Here is a 16944-nt window from a genome sequence, read left to right as displayed (position 1 = left end):
AAAAATAGAGCTAATGCTCTTTTCTCTATTATTCATTCTGATGTTTGGGGACCTGCCCCTCTTTCCACACATAATGGAATGTGATGGTTTGTGACATTTGTGAATGATTGTACAAGAATGACTTGGTTATACCTTCTTAAACTCAAAAGTGATGTGTGTAAGGTTTTTCAAGTTTTTCACAAAATGATAAGCACACAATTTAATACTCCAATAAAGATAGTCAGGTCTGATAATGGAGGGGAATATTACAAAAATGAGTTGATAAATTTCATGAAATCTATTGGTATTCTTCATCAAACATCATGTCCTAATTCCCCTCAGCAAAATGGAGTAGTCGAGAGAAAAAATAGATATCTTTTGGAGGTTACTAGATCACTATTGATTGACAGTAATATTCCTTCTTACTTATGGGGTGAAGCTTTAAGCTCTGTAGTTTATCTTATTAATAGAGTTCCCTCAAGTGTGTTAAACTTTAAGAGACCTCTTGATGCCTTTTCTCATCATTTCACCCTTAATTTTTTCAATCATTTACCACCCCGTATTTTTGGTTGTGTCATATATGTGCATTTGCATCCTCACCAGTGAACAAAATTAGAATCTAGAGCAATGAAATGTGTTTTTGTGGGATACAACACCACTCAAAAGAGATATAAGGCCTATCATCCATCTACAAAAATATTTTTGTATCAATGGATGTTACATTTCATGAGCATGAAATGTTTTTCCCTTGAAAACACTTCATTCTTCACCTGAAGGGGGGGTGATTTGGAGGTTTAGAATCATGATAGACTTGACCAAGATATCAGGTTATTTGATATTATGCCAACAACAATAGATGATGGAATTCAAGATAATGGAGATAAGAACATGGAGGATCAAATTTAGAATAATGTAAATGAGAATATGGTCGAAGATGATAGTATAATCTCTCCTTCAACCTTAAATCCACTATTGATCCAATCTGAAAATAATTTTGTAGAGGTATCACCTGAAACTCTTACTCCTTTTTCATTATGTTGCTAATACACAAAACTATGTTTCCACTTATATACAATGCAATGTCTCTTCTACCCCAAATTCTGACCCTATAGTGAGCCCTTACACTCTTCCACCTCGTACTAATAGAGGACAACCCCCAATTAAGTATGAACCCACTCTTAATTGTAAGGTCAAATCTGTCAATTTCGTATCTCAATTATTTGTTGCCTTTACTCCCAGTAGTTTGCAAGAAGCTTTAGCAGATTCTAGGTGGATCCAGGCAATGAAAACAGAAATGGAAGCATTGGAGAAAAATGTTATTTGGGAACTTGTAACCTTACTGGATGGAAAGAGTACCGTTGGTTGTAGATGGGTGTTTGCCGTCAAACATAAAGTTGATGGAAGTGTGGAGAGATATAAAGCAAGGCTAGTTGCAAAGGGTTACACTCAATCCTTTGGGGTTGATTACCAAGAAACCTTTGCACCAGTTGCAAAGCTCAATACAATGAGGGAGTTATTATCACTAGCAGCAAATCAAGATTGGTCACTTCTTCAATTCGATGTAAAAAATCCATTTTTACATGGATATTTAACGGAAGAAGTTTATATGGATCCTCCTCCTGGTATACCAAAGTACTCAAATATTCCTTTGGTGTGTAAGCTTAAAAAGGCCTTATACAAATTGAAACAATCACCAAGAGCTTGGTTTGGAAGATTTACAAAGTCTATGAAGTTTTTCGGTTACACACAAAGCAATTCTGATCACACCTTGTTTCTTAAGCATAATCAAGGTAAGATCACTGCATTGATAATATATGTTGATGATATGATTGTGACCAGAAATGATCCTGATGAAATTTTAAGCTTATAGAGACATTTAGCTTTTGAATTTAACATGAAATAGCTTGGAGATCTCAAATATTTTTTAGGGATAGAAGTGGCAAGGTCCAAGCATGGTATCTTTCTTTCTCAAAGAAAGTATGTTTTAGACTTGTTAGCTGAAACAGGAATGCTTGGGTGTAAACCAATGGATACTCCCATAGAACAAAATCACAAGAATTTTCATTGTGTTGATGCAACCAGTGCAGATAGAGGAAGATATCAAAGACTAGTGGGAAAGCTAATTTAATTGTCTCATATTAGACCAGACATAGCATATGCAGTAAATGTCATGAGCCAATTTATGCATGACCTAAAAAAACCACATATGGATGTTGTTGAACGGATATTAAGGTACTTAAAATCTACATCAGGAAAAGGTTTGTTATTCTCAAATCATGGTCACCTCAAAGTTGAGGGTTATACTGATGTTGATTAGGCTAGATCAGCAGATGATAGAAGGTCTACCGCTGGCTACTTCACTTTTGTGGTAGGAAATCTAGTAACTTGGAGAAGTAAAAAGCAACAAGTAGTTGTTAGATCAAGTGTTGAAGCAAAGTTTAGAGGGATGACAGTTGGAATATGTGAACTGTTATGGATTAGAAGTCTCTTGAAGGATATTGGATATGAACAAAAGGATGCAATGAAGTTTTACTGTGATAATAAATCAGCCATAGAGATTGCTAACAACCCTGTACAACATGATCGTACAAAACATGTGGAAATTGACAGACATTTCATCAAAGAGAAGATTGAAGATGGTATTATTGCCTTTCCTTTTGTAAAATTAGAACAACAACTTGCTGATATGCTGACTAAGGCAGTAACATCCAAGGCCCTTAGTAATTCTCTTGACAAGTTGGGAATGTGTGACATTCATGCACCAACTTGAGAGGGTGTTAGAATCTATTAATTGTAAGGATTAGTTATGATTTGAATTTAAATTGTAATTGATTCAAATCTCTGTATATTTTTTCCTTTTTATTTGTGATTCTGTTTTGATATGTTGTCCTCAATAATCATGGAGAGATGGTAAAGAGGATCATGTATTTATTTACTGTTTCATATCAATTAAAACTATCATTTTCTTAATAGAATGCCACCTATTAAAAGTTTCCATTTGAATACCCTTAACTTGTTAATAGCATAGATAGATTTTGAAAGGATCCAATTGGGTCAATTTTTGAAAACTAAAGGACCAAATTGCATAGTTAAAAAAATAAAGGGATCTAATTAAACGCTTTAAATAAATTAAGGGACTATATTAGGTATTAAGTCATATTTAAATTTAAAATTAAAAATATTATATATCATATGCATGTTGGAAAAGTGAAGTATGAGAAAGAGCACACAGACTCAAAGCTTGAGGAAGGAGACTTGAACGTTTATAAATATATGGGATTTCTTAATTCTTGTAAAGGGATTAATTGTATTTCATTGCACATTTTCATATTCAAGCTGAAGAAGCAACATGTCTTTTTCTAATTCAGCTGTTGACTTAAAACCCAAGTCTATTCCTTTTTCATACTAAGCATATGGATTTCCGGTCATGAGAATTCATTTGCAACGAAGAGTTTGAAAATGATGCATACTATTTTTAAGTGACATATTGAAGAGATTCACTGTCACAGATATAGCTGATGCTTAATTAAAAAAAAAAAAGGTCATAGTTCGTTTGCAATTAGCCCCAATAGCACAGCTCGTCAATTCTGCATATCAGCATTTCTATGTAATGTAACGGAAACGTACACATTCCCTTGCAGGGGTACCCCTAATGATACATGATATGTATCAACAAATAAAAAACTATACAACATAGAAATCATCCTAGATTGTCCAAAACTTGAGTAAAAATGTTGTATTGTGAATGCTCATGAGAAAGCAACTACTATATGAGTTTCTTCTTCAGAAAAAAGCGCTTTAGATACCACACTTGCAGTACCGAAACCAAAATGCAGACACTAAGAGACATGATGCTAAACCAAGCGACTCTACCATTTGTTCTTTCACTGACTTCCCTCATCCTTGCTTCCCTGAAACAAAGTTCATGAAAATGAATTTCTGAGATGCATTCATCAACATTCAAGCATAATTGTAGCAGTTATTGTGCAGGGACTAGACACAAAATAGTCATTTCTTGTTTGCTAAGCGTAGCACAAACAAATGGTCCTCTTTTGTTTTAAGGAAGAGACCAAACTACTCAACTTCTATGAAGAAACATTTTCTCATATGAACTGGTTACATATTTTTTAGCAGTAATGATACATATTTAAGTGGTTGTAACTTTAAAGAGCCTTACTTTATTGGTACAAAGAAGAGCCTAACTTCGTAAATGCCTCACATCAACGATGAGAAACTCAGACCCTGATCAAATTAAAATCAAACATAAAGTGTAAGGAGATAGTATTTACTTATCCTTCAAATAAACTAGATAGCCGTGGATGGCCTCCACTGCTCCTTCAAGTTTCCTGAGCTCAAGTTCAACACCCTTAAACCAATGCAGAAAAAATAAATAAATTAATTACTTATTAATAATTGAAAATAAAAATGAACCACAAACATGAAAAAATTTATTTATATACCCAATGAATAATAATGCACAAAGAGTATTAAGGTTTTTATGACAATGTCCAATCTCAAATTGACTTTACAGCAAGTCATTATAGTAGCTTATAAGCTTTTCAGCCCCTAATGATGCAGATAAGTTTTCAGCTAGTTTATAAGTTAATTTTACCAAACGCACGACACACCCAAATGATATCTAATTGATTCATTTAGATATGCCTACAAAACTCTTGTACATATTACAAAGGCAACGACAGAACATGAATGAAACTCATCAGTTTACCTCTATCTTTTCTTTCTTTGCAACAGACTCCCAATCCTTGGCATAAATTCCTGTTTTCCAGTCAAGGCTTACAGTTGCTTCTTCTTGATGTTTACCATCCATCCAAAAGCATGCCACATAGTTCCCACTCTCCGCTGTTGTAAATGCAAATTGACCTTGCGTGGCATTTTCATTGTGGTGAAGGTTATTTCCATAAGGAGACGTTACCTGGGAAAATAAACAAATCAAATTAAAGCAAATGATCTAAATTCTCACACCTTATAACCCAGTATCTTTATTTCACAATTTTACAACATTAGGAATCAAGAGAAGGAAGATCTCAATTCTCAAATCTGCAGCAGGGAATGTGAGCAACAAATCAGCTCAGAAATTTGTTTAATGTCAGAAGTGTCCAACCTTAATACCAAAAAGTATGCAGATTTCTTCATTTGTAAGGTTAAATGCGCTATAGGTCCTTTAATTTTTGGTCAAAATTGATCTTAAGCCTTGTACTTTAAAAACGATAATTTTATCTACCAAAGCTTTATAACTGGCGATCGTCTCTGGATCCTAATTTCCTAAGTTCTATAAAAAGACACGAAATTTACCAATTATCAAAAAATAAGAGAAACAAAATATCCTATTTAAAAAATAAAGTCTAAGCCTAATTTTAACAAAAAATTAGGGCACGTAAAAGTCTAAAACACATTTTTTACTCTTATTTAATTTTATATAAATTGTGAAAACAGTTATCGACTTCTATATAATAGACCAACTGGGATGCACACAAGATCAAACAACAAGAGAAGGAGCTAAAAATCAATTCCAGAATCAGAATTAATTCCTCCCGAAACCAAACATATGAATATGTAGACAAAATCGGATTAACCGATGTTTCTCCATAATTCTATATGATCCAACGTGAATCCTATCACACACATTGACTATCTAATTCACCAACAAGAGAGAAGTAGCCAGCAAGTCTAAACCAACCAAACCGAATTAAAAAACAAAACATGAATTTTTCATTTGGGTTTGGGAAGATTAATAAAAACATACCTTGACAGAAACTGTTTGAAGCCCACCCTCCTGAGTGACAACATAGTAATCGGCTAAAACGACCACATTTGAATGGATTTCCTCAGACAAACACTTAGTCCCCGAAGTGGGGAGTGTTAACCACACGGCCTCTGCCAGTGGCAGCACATAAAAGTGAGCGACGAAGCATAACAACAACACCACAGTCGTTCCAATTCGGGAGTTTCTGTCCCTAGCCATTAGCGAAGGTTGACCTTTGAATCAGACACTGTCTTGTTACAGTGCTTAGATCTGCAATTTGTCAATTAGAGTATTGTTATGTCTCTTGCGTTTGTATGAGGAAAAGTTTAGTGTTAACTTTTTTGGTGAGACAATAGTGTGGGTAGGTTCAGAAGTTAAGTTTGTGTTGTGTTAGTCAAAACTCAAAAAGGAGATTTGGTGGCGGTGACGCTTTTGCTGCCTACATGGCTTTACATTAACCAACCACGTTCGTGAAGGAAAGTCCATGTAAGGAAAGGAAAGGTGCCACGTAAACATTGTCTTGCCCCATGCGCCCTGTTGACATAAAGGCCATAAATTCGGGTAAGATTTAAGAGGAGTGCTACACAATACACATTCATAGTAACACAATCATTAAAAAAATACTAACACACTGTTTTATGGATAAAATTTATTAAAAATTATAAATAAAAAATAATTTAATAATATATGAAACTCATAAATTATTATGTTTTTTAACAAATTTTAACTAAAGAAAATATATTTAAAAAAATTTGTAGTACTTTTCTATCATTTTTCATAATTCAAAGCTCTTATAAAATGCAGTAACATACAACGGTTAAAAGAATTTACTTGGGCTTTGTATGGTTTACCCTGAGATTTGGTAAATGGAGTTGAAGTAAAAAAAAAAGAAAGTGAGAGGATAAAAATGTTTTTTTGCTTGTTCCAGACAAAAACAAAATTAGAAAGAGAAAAGCTATTTTTAGTGAAGCTTATTTTAAAAAAAATTAAAAAATTGACATGAAATAGAGGGAAATTATTCTTTTTCTTTTTAATTTTTTATTTTTAAAAGTTTAAATAATTTTTATAACATAAAAATTTAAAAATAATAAATAATTTTATATTAAAAAAATGAGGAAAAATATTTTTTAATTAGTTTAAAAATGTTTTTTTATATGATTTATTTATTTTATTTCACTCCTTTTTCTACTTATCTAAATAATAAATAAAAAATTCTTTGTATCTTTATTTGTTATTTATATCCTTCTAAACCATGTATTTTTTCTCATTTATTTTTGTTATTCCTTCTTATTATTTTCCATTTTGTTTACTTTTAGTGAAAAAAGAAAAACAATACCACAAAGCCACGAGTAACTACAACAACCATAAATATGTAGAGTATTGATAGAGTTGTTAAGATGGGTTGTGTGAGCCTTAGCACAATCTGGCTCAACAGGCAAAAGTGTGAAAATGGGTTTGGTTAGCCCGACCGAATTTTCATACGGTCCACTTATTTGTTGGTTAGTCTACTATGTCAAGATGGGCCAATTTGGCCCAGTTTTCTTTTCTTAGTCTTTATGCAGAGATTTTCTTTTGTGCACCCAACAAAATTATTGGTGCACCCAATATTTTAAGTGAAGTGACGAAAATGTCCATCACTTAAAATTTTAAAAAGCTATCCCTCTCCCTCTCCCTCACGCATTCCTACTATTGTTCCTCTACTTCTTCATTTCTAGGTTTTGCTTCCTCGTGTCGTCAAGAGGTCGTCATTCATCCCTCCGTCCGCTTCTTGCCGCCAGTGAGTGTGCCCCCATCATCGATGTCGACTTAATCGTCTCCGTCGTAAGTCCCTCTGTGTCTGCCGCTCTTCTTCTTTCGCATTTGGCAATAGTTTATAAAGATTTTCAATCCATATAATCCACCAATCCGTATGAATTATACGGATTTTCAATCCGTATATTTATTTTTTTAATTTATTAATTTATGAATAAATATTGTTGTTTATTTTTAATGTGCTTTTATTTAATTAATTATATTTGATTTTTGAATTTGATTTTTAATAATTAATTTTTTCAATACATAAATAATTTAAGAAATTAGTTTATTAAAAATGAATGTATAAATATTTTTCTTATTTATTTATTTTTTAAAATATAAGCAATTTAATTATATTTTATATTTGAATTGTTTATTTATAAATTTTATAAATATAGTTAATTCCAAATTTTTATAAGTATATATTGTAGAAATTAGTTTAACTAGAAAATCTAAATTTGTAAATGGCAATTTTTTTATTGATATAGTCATATAAATATTTTTACAATAATACTATTAAATATTTATATAAATAGTATTTGGAAATATATAATTAAAATTTCTTCATTTGTTTATAAAAATTTAAAAGTATTCAAATACTAATTTGTTAAAAAATGAAATACTCAGTTATTAGAAATAAAAAAAAAAAACAAGATTGTACTTAGATTTTTATCATATATTTAAGTTTACTAGAATTAGTGATGTGAAGTCTATAAATATTTAAAAAGAATTTCTATATTGATTTATGAATATATAAAAGTATTAAAAAAATTTAATTAAAAAACAATTAAATATTTATTTATGAATTATTAAATACTAATTTATTCAATATTTTTAATCAAATTTATTTATTAGTCAATTTGTTAGTTAGTTTATGAAACTCAACTATTATTTGAACAGTCACATTAATTGTTTTTACTGTTTAAATGTGCAGATTATGATTAGAACTAGAGGATTGCGTGGGACTTTAGGAAGAATTATAGGAAGAGCCTTAGTTAGTGGTGATGCGGATGAAACCCCTCAACGGCGAAGACCGATAGCATCTGCACGTAGGCAATAGGCAGTTGCACCTGTTGCTGAGGATGTTAAGCATGTGGATCATGCAGCTGACAAGGTTCATGAGTAGCCTGAGGAAGCAGTTACTGATGATGTAGCTGCTGATGCCCAGGGTTTTCCAGGCGGGCGCACGATACATCAGTTTTGACAAAATATGTTCATCATGTGGCAGACACAATTAGGAATGGAGATGTATTTATTTTTTAAAATATAATATTTTCATAACTATTTTTTATTTAAGTTGAAATGATTTAATTTTTTTTCAAGAACGTATTGAGTTGAAATCCTCCTCCAATGGAAGGAAGGTAGAAAAATTTGGAAGGCCTGCTCCAAAGATTGAAGGCATAGTGGCTGCCACAAGATTAAGCCCTTTGATTGCATGTTCCTTGGACACTGGTGACAGGGGACTTATATATGCTTTTGTGGAAAGGTGGCATAAGGAAACTAGTAGTTTCCATCTTCCAGTAGAAGAAGTGACTATCACCCTCGATGATGTGGCATTGTTGCTACATTTGCCCATTACAGGCCTACCTTTGATGCTCTTCATGTAGACCAAGTTGTGGACTTGTTAGTTGACTTGCTTGAAGTCAGTTCACAAGAAGCAAGAGATGAGACATTTCAATGCCATGGGCATATGTTCGGCTATCCTGGATGTGAGACATTTATCGTAGCAAATGTGACGCAGGACAGTGGATCGTAGTAGCTCGAGCATATCTTTTGCATCTAGTAGGTTGCACACTCTTTGCTAGCAAGTTCCATACATGTGCATGTGGTATTCTTGGATGCATTTCGTGACCTCAGCCAAACTGAAAGCTACTCATGGGGAGCAGTTGCACTGGTCTATATGTATGAGAATTTGAATGATAAGTCAAAGAGAACCGCTAGACAACTTGTAGGATATATCACATTTTTACAGGTATTTATAATTTATTTTAAATTTAATTTTTAGTTTTTTAGTTTATATTGAGTATTGTTTTGAATTATTTTGTTTTTTAATATGTGTAGTGTTGTCTCAATGAGCATTTTCCTATTGTTGCTTGTTGTATTGCTGATGAAGATTATCATGAGAGGAAACCACATGCTTGCTATTGGAAGTCTGGGAAGGCATTACCAATGTCGACGTATCGTAAGCGGTTGGATAGATTGATGTCTGATGTTATGTGCTGGATTCCTTATGGTGGCCACCATGCATTTATAGAATTTGAGTTGATCTCATTATTTTGCGGACAAATTAGATGGGGTCCATCTATTGTCATACACTGACCAGAGAGGGTTGTGCGGCAGTTTGGTTATGTGCAAGCCATTCCTCCAACCTCTGCTGCCCCATTTTTATCTATAGAGGAGATTGACGATAGATGAATGCACTTCTTTGAATACGTTGCACCGGTGAGTCAAATTTGTGTTGCTCTTGGACAGTGTGTAGCAGACTACATGGAGTGGTTCTACATGATATCACATCCCTTCATAAGTTCGCCACAGGTTGGGGATCCTCCTAGACATCCACCTGTGGTGCACGATGATACATTTATTGAACTGGATCCTCCTTAGCAACCGGTCGTCGTTGCGGCTATGCCAGAACCACCTACAGCTGCATTGATGTAGACATTCCTCGACATGCAGTGGTATAATATAATTTGAATTCTCACTGTTAGTTATTTTATGTGTCATGCATTAAATGTTTACTTTTTACCTTGTTGTCAATGTCGTAGGAGGCTTGCCATGTGTCGCAACCTACCTCATGACAAGACGACGAAGGCAAAATAGATAAGCTAAAGTGCGTTCGTCTCCAAGCAAAACCAAAATAAAACCAACTCATAAACTTCTTCATTTCATCAAATATTGCTTGAGACCATTTTAAGGTCCAACGCCTTAATGATTCTCTCTATTTTTCATCAAACATCCCTTGACGTCATTTCAAGGTCCAAACCTTAACGACTCTCCTCGCTCTTTTCAAAGTTTAAAACATCGTTTCAAGGTCTAACGCCTTAAATGAATTTTGTTCACAATTAAAATCGATCTTTCAAAAAACATAAAATCAATGTAACACACAAACTTTCAGATTCAGATTTAAAGAACTACGTAGGTCTGAATTCCTCATCGCACCTAAGGATACATGGGAGCAAGGGCAACACCTTTGTCGACCCCAAAAAATTAAAAGATATATAAAAGGGAAAATACATAATTTTGAAGTCACATTTTTGCACATTCGATTAAAGTTTTTCGTCCCTTGTGACGAGCGCGTGGGGTGCTAATACCTTCCCCGTGCGTAAACAACTCTCGAACCCTTATTTTCAAAATCCTCAGACCTCTTTTTGGTTTTTCTAACGTTTTCCCTCTAATAAACGTTGGTGGAGACTCCACACATTTTCTTCATGAGAAGACACATTTTTACGTTTCGCCTCGCCTTCCCGCCAAAAGGTAGGTTGCGACACACCTTAGTGGCAGTACTTGCGGCAATGGCTGTAGCCGTGTTGACCTCTATCACTCTTTTCATACTCATTATGGATTCCATCATTGTGGCCATTTGCTCTTTCATGGCCTCCATGTCGGCCTTCATATGCTCTTGCACCTCCTATATTTCACTCATTACTCTAGCTCTAGCACGCGTTTGGTAAGGGCGCCGTAAAGTGCATTCTTTCCTTTTGATTACAATGATTACAATTCTGATTTCAAGGAAATAATGCAATGAGAAATGCCACCAATGTGAAAAGAAAAATAAGCATGGATGTATGTGAATGATGCATTGTCAAAGTATTGCAAATTTTACACAAGACATTCAGTAGAACATAGGGTTGAATCAATTTAGATTTTCATTAAAACAACATTGTTCGTCACATATTGTCAAAGTGAAACTAGAAATAAAACATGGACAAAAACAATCCTTAATTTTTTGTAAATTATTTAGCTCAATCATATGTTGGCTGTAGACAAAGAAGTGATGTAACTTGATCCATCTTCTGCCCCAACTTTTGCAAGCTGGTTACTTTCATACTTGACCATGACTTGATGAACCTTTCCTTAAAAACATGTGCTTGGTTCAACCCCATAATCCAAGGAATAGAAATTTTGATTGTCAATACTTTGACAACATATCATAGAGATGAATGACTAGGGCATACTTATGCTATGCATGGCAAATGTAATTATGAGATTGACATGAGATGCCCAAAGAACCATCATTTCCTAGTTAACCATGCATTAGGTATCATGTTCACATGATTTTCAATCATTTTTAAGAGAAATAAGTATATAATCCCAACATGGTTGGTTTATAGCCATCATCATGGTACCCAACACATGTAACTAAGAATGTGGTGTAAACTTTCATGCTTTATTGTGACTTTTTTTTGTTCTTTTTTTTTTTGCAGAGGAAAATGCAAGGATCATGCGTGAGTGAACATAACATGCGAACTATGAAAATAGAATTTATGTAGTTGGAAAAACAAAAACATGCTAAATGAAGATGTATGATGATGCAAGGACTCATGCAAATGCAATGCATGAATATGATAAATGATAAATGCAGGAATGATATGTCCATTACGATGCCATGAAGAGATGCATGATGCGATCAAGGAACATGCCCGAGTAAGTTTACTATATGCCCCCCTAATTTAGGAACATAATGGAAAGGATCCAAAGTCCACTTCTAGTGATAATTCCCAAGGGTGGTTTCATGTAACTTTACTAGCTTCTAGAGATATCATCCTCTTAGGTAATACATTGTGGCGATAGGGACTATCAGCGACAATGCATCACCAAAAGAGGAAAACTTTAGAAGAGGCTTCACTGTTATCAAGTGAGTCAGAGACCCAGCATGACCACAGATCGACCTCCACTCCTTATAGCTCACATAGACCCGGGTATAGGGCCTAATATCTCAATGTGTGTACGAGGTGTAGGTGTCATGTGTGCGTAGAAAAAATGTTTCTAACTATAAATGCAATCGATAGACAAACACACATCAAACACAACATCATAGCAAAGGTTATATGCAAATAAGGATGAAACAAAAGATAAAAGGGAAAAGGGAACATAAATAAAGAAGAAATCATGATAAAAACATTGCACACTAACTGAATGGCCTAACTCTCTAACAGGTCCCTAGTGGAGTCACCAACTGTCGCAACCTACCCTACGACCGGAGGGCGAGGCGAAATAAAAAAGTGCGTCTTCTCATGAAGAAAACGCGTGGAGTCGCCACCAACGTTTATTCGAGGAAAACGTTAGAAAAACCATAAGTGGTCTGTGAATATTAAAAATAAGGGTTCAGAAGTTGTTTACGTATGGGGAAGGTATTAGCACCCCGCACGCCCGTCACAAGGGACGCTAGCCTTTAATTGAGTGTGCAAAATATGACTTCAAAATTATGTATTTTCCCTGTTTATATTTTTTTATTTTTTTGGGGTCGACAAGGGTGTTGCCCTTGCTCCTACATATCCTCAGGTGCGATGAGGAATTCAGACCTACGTAGTTCTTTAAAGTGAGAAAGTTGTGTGTTGAGTTGATTTTAGGCTTTTGAAAGATTCATTTTTAACTAACAAGAACAAAAGAGGCCGTTAAGGCGTTGGACCTCGAACGATCTCAAGTGACTTTAATGGAGGAAATTTAAGTTATATATTGATTTTATCTCGGTTTTGTTCATTAACCTTCAATCTCTTTAAAAGATGACTTACGTAACTAATGATCGGTTAACATTTACTTTACAAAAGAAAAGAGATTTACCGATGATAGAAGAAGGAGATGAAGATACACAAAACAACAAAGAGGGCCCCTAACGGCGCATAGATCGTATCCAAATCCTTAAAATAAAAACTAACCAGATGACGAACGAAGAACGATGTAGAAGTTGATTACAGTCGCGATTCGGTAGCGCCTCGACCTCGTTTTCTCTTCTTTCTTATTCTTCTTCTTTCCCTCTCCTCTCAATATCCTTCAATGTTGAACCTTTTGAACCCTTTACTCAGCCTCCCTCACACCTATTTATAGCAAAAAATGACCCTTGGAACCATGGCAGCTCGCTCAGGTGAGCTGATTACTTCACCCTAAGCTATTTGGGGGCCTAGGCGAGCCAGAGGTTAGCCTGGGCAAGCCAGGGCCCAGAAAAATGCCTGGAATGACCTTTTTGCCCCCCTTGGGTATTTTCCACATCCTTGACCAAAACATCGAATGATCCTTCATCTTGCACAGTAACTGGTGTCGAACAACTCAATTCAGATAGCGAGAATCAAAATATCCATGAATGATAGTCTTCGGACGAAATTAGGGTATGACACCCATTAGGGGATAATGGGAATCCTATTAGATTAACACACTATAAGAAGGCTATGGTCCCTAATATACTGAGCCGTTACATATAGTTTCTCATCTCCCCATCTGAAGAGTTACTAAGGTCTTATTAAGGAATAAAGTGTGGAAGCAAAGCTTCATGATGAATCAACAATGATTCAAAGGTTTTTTGATGATAACAATGATGACAACAAAAGATGATGACAAAAAGCTCAAGAGAATCAAAGAACATCCATCTCAAGAAAATCTAGAACAAGTCAAAGAGTTCAAGAATCAAGAAGAATTCAAGACTCAAGAAGAATTCAAGACTCAAGAAGAAAGCCTACAAACAAGAATCAAGATTCAAGATCTCAAGAATCAAGATCAAGATTCAAGACTCAAGATTCAAGAATGAAGAAAAGACTCAATCAAGATAAGTATTAAAAAGTTTTTCAAAACTTTGAATAGCACATGAGTTTTTGAAAAAACCTTTACCAAAGAGTTTTTACTCTCTGGTAATCGATTACCATATTGTTGTAATCGATTACCAGTAGCAAAATGAGTTTGAAAATGTTTTCAAACTGAATTTACAACATTCCAAATATTTTCAAAAGGCTGTAATCGATTACAATGTTTTGGTAATCGATTACCAGTGCCCTTGAACGTTGAAATTCAAATTTAAATGTGAAAAGTCACATTGTTTCATTCAAAAGCTTTGTGTAATCGATTACACATATTTGGTAATCGATAACCAGTGTTTGTTTCTGAAAAATCTAAAGATGTAACTCTTCAAAAAGGTTTTGACTCTTTCAAATGGTTTTTAAGCTTTTCTAAAAGATATAACTCTTCTGAATGGCTTTCTTGACCAGACATGAAGAGTCTATAAAAGCAAGGCTTTGTTTTGCATTTTGAATTCAATTATTCCAAGTCTTTCTAACAATCTCTTACAATCCTTTACAAGCCTTGAATCTCTTTGAACTTCTTCTTCTTCTTTGTACCAAAAATTTTCTGAAGTTTTCTGGTTTTCTAAACCTTGAAAACTTGTGCTATTCATCCTTTTCATTCTCTTCTCCCTTTGCCAAAAAGAATTCACCAAGGACTAATCGCCTGAATTCTTTTTGTGTCTCTCTTCTCCCTTTTCCAAAAGAAGGAAGGACTAACGGCTTGAATTCTTTTGTGTCTCCCTTCTCCCTTGTCAAAGAATTCAAAATGACACAGTCTGAGAAATCTTTTGATTCTTCCCATTCCATAATACAAAAGCGTTCAAAGGTTTAACCGCCTGAGAATTCTATTGTATCCCCATTCACAAAGTATCAAAGGTGTAACAGCCTGAGATCTTTGTCTTAACACATTGGAGGGTACATCCTTTGTGGTACAAGTAGAGGGTACATCTACTTGGGTTTGTCTGAGAACAAGAGAGGGTACATCTCTTGTGGATCAGTTCTAGTGGAGGGTACATCCACTAGGTTCAAAGAGAACAAGGGAGGGTACATCCCTTGTGGGTCTTTGCTTGTAAAAGGATTTTTACAAGGTTGAAAGAAATATCAAGGACTGCAGGTCGCTTGGGGACTGGAGGTAGGCACGGGTTTGTGCTGAACCAGTATAAAAATCCTTGTGTGTTTGTTTCCTTCTTCCCTACTCTTTGACTTTCCGTTGTGCATTTAATTTCCGCTTTTACTTTCTGTTAAGTTTCTCTTCTACTCCATATTCTCTTAACAATTTAGTAAAATCCTTAAAAGATTAATTTTTAATTGGTAAAGTTTTAGGAATAATTAATTCAACCCCCCCTTCTTAATTATTCTGAGGCCACTCGATCCAACAAGTGGTATCAGTGCAGGTTTCTTGTAGGATGGTCTCCTCAAATCCCTTGTTTCCTGAAGGAAATTCTATTCACAGACCACCCATTTTCAATGGTGAGGGTTACCATTATTGGAAAACTCGCATGCAAATATTCATTGAAGCCATAGATCTAAATATATGGGAAGCAATAGAATTAGGACCACATATACCCACTATAGTAGATGTAAGCACAAGTACTTCAACCCAAAAACCTAGAGATCAATGGATAGAAGAAGATAGGAGAAAAATCCAGTACAATCTCAAAGCCAAAAATATCATCACTTCAGCCCTAGGGATAGATGAGTACTTTAGAGTGTCAAATTGTACTAATGCCAAGGATATGTGGGATACTCTCTAGTTAACTCATGAAGGAACCACAGATGTAAAAAGGTCTAGAATAAATACCCTTACCCATGAATATGAGTTATTTAGGATGAACCCAAATGAGAATATCCATAGTTTGCAAAAGAGATTTACACATATAGTAAACCATCTTGCATCCTTAGGAAAAATATTTCCCAACGAAGATTTAATTAATAAAGTATTAAGATGTTTAAGTAGGGAATGGCAACCCAAGGTAACTACTATTTCTGAAAGCAAAGATCTATCTTCCATGTCTCTTGCCACTTTGTTTGGTAAATTGCAGGAACACGAGATGGAACTTCAACGCCTCAATCAAAATGAAGAAAATAACAAAAAGAAGAGAAGCATAGCCCTTAAAGCCTCATCTTCAATACAGGAAGAAAACGAAGAAGAAGATTCAGATGATGAAGAAGATTTTTCTTTCTTTGTTAAGAAATTTTAGAAATTCATCAAGAAAAGAAGAATTGACAGGCGTCAGAATTTCAATAATGGAAGAAAATCACAAGATGATTCTCAAGTCCTTAGGTGCTACAAATGTAATCAAATTGGTCACATTAAGGCCAACTGTCCATCAAATGAAGAATGGCCGGAGAAAAGTGAAAAGAAAAGATTTGACGAAAGAAGAACTAAGAAAGCATACATTGCATGGGATGACAATGATTCATCCGATGGTTCAGAAAAGGAGATTAATCTTTTAACCAAAGATTATGAAAGTGACGAGAACATCTCTCAATGATGAAAAACAAGGAGAAAAAGAATGATTCTCATCTTTGAAGATATAGACATTTCAATCCTAAAAAAGGTAATATCAAAATCATTATCTTATTAAAATTTCTCTTAAAGTTGAAATTTTCATTCAAACAATTTGACTATGATGACTA

The 16944-nt window shown here is 34.5% G+C and overlaps 1 protein-coding gene across 1 annotated transcript; it reads right to left on the bottom strand.

The window, feature by feature from the left end:
* Positions 1-3480: 3480 nt before the first annotated feature.
* LOC100527637 (emp24/gp25L/p24 family/GOLD family protein) lies at positions 3481-6106 on the bottom strand. The gene is made up of 4 exons (NM_001248351.2): positions 5744-6106; positions 4706-4912; positions 4269-4345; positions 3481-3890 (listed from the first exon to the last, which is right to left on the bottom strand). Exons 1-4 carry the CDS (start codon positions 5960-5962, stop codon positions 3746-3748), a joined length of 648 nt encoding a protein of 215 aa, NP_001235280.2. The 5' UTR covers positions 5963-6106; the 3' UTR covers positions 3481-3745.
* Positions 6107-16944: the final 10838 nt, after the last annotated feature.

This window comes from Glycine max, chromosome 14 (genome assembly GCF_000004515.6).
Source record: "Glycine max cultivar Williams 82 chromosome 14, Glycine_max_v4.0, whole genome shotgun sequence".
In the NCBI taxonomy this organism is placed as follows: domain Eukaryota; kingdom Viridiplantae; phylum Streptophyta; class Magnoliopsida; order Fabales; family Fabaceae; genus Glycine; species Glycine max.
This window is presented reverse-complemented; position numbering and strand designations above follow the sequence as displayed.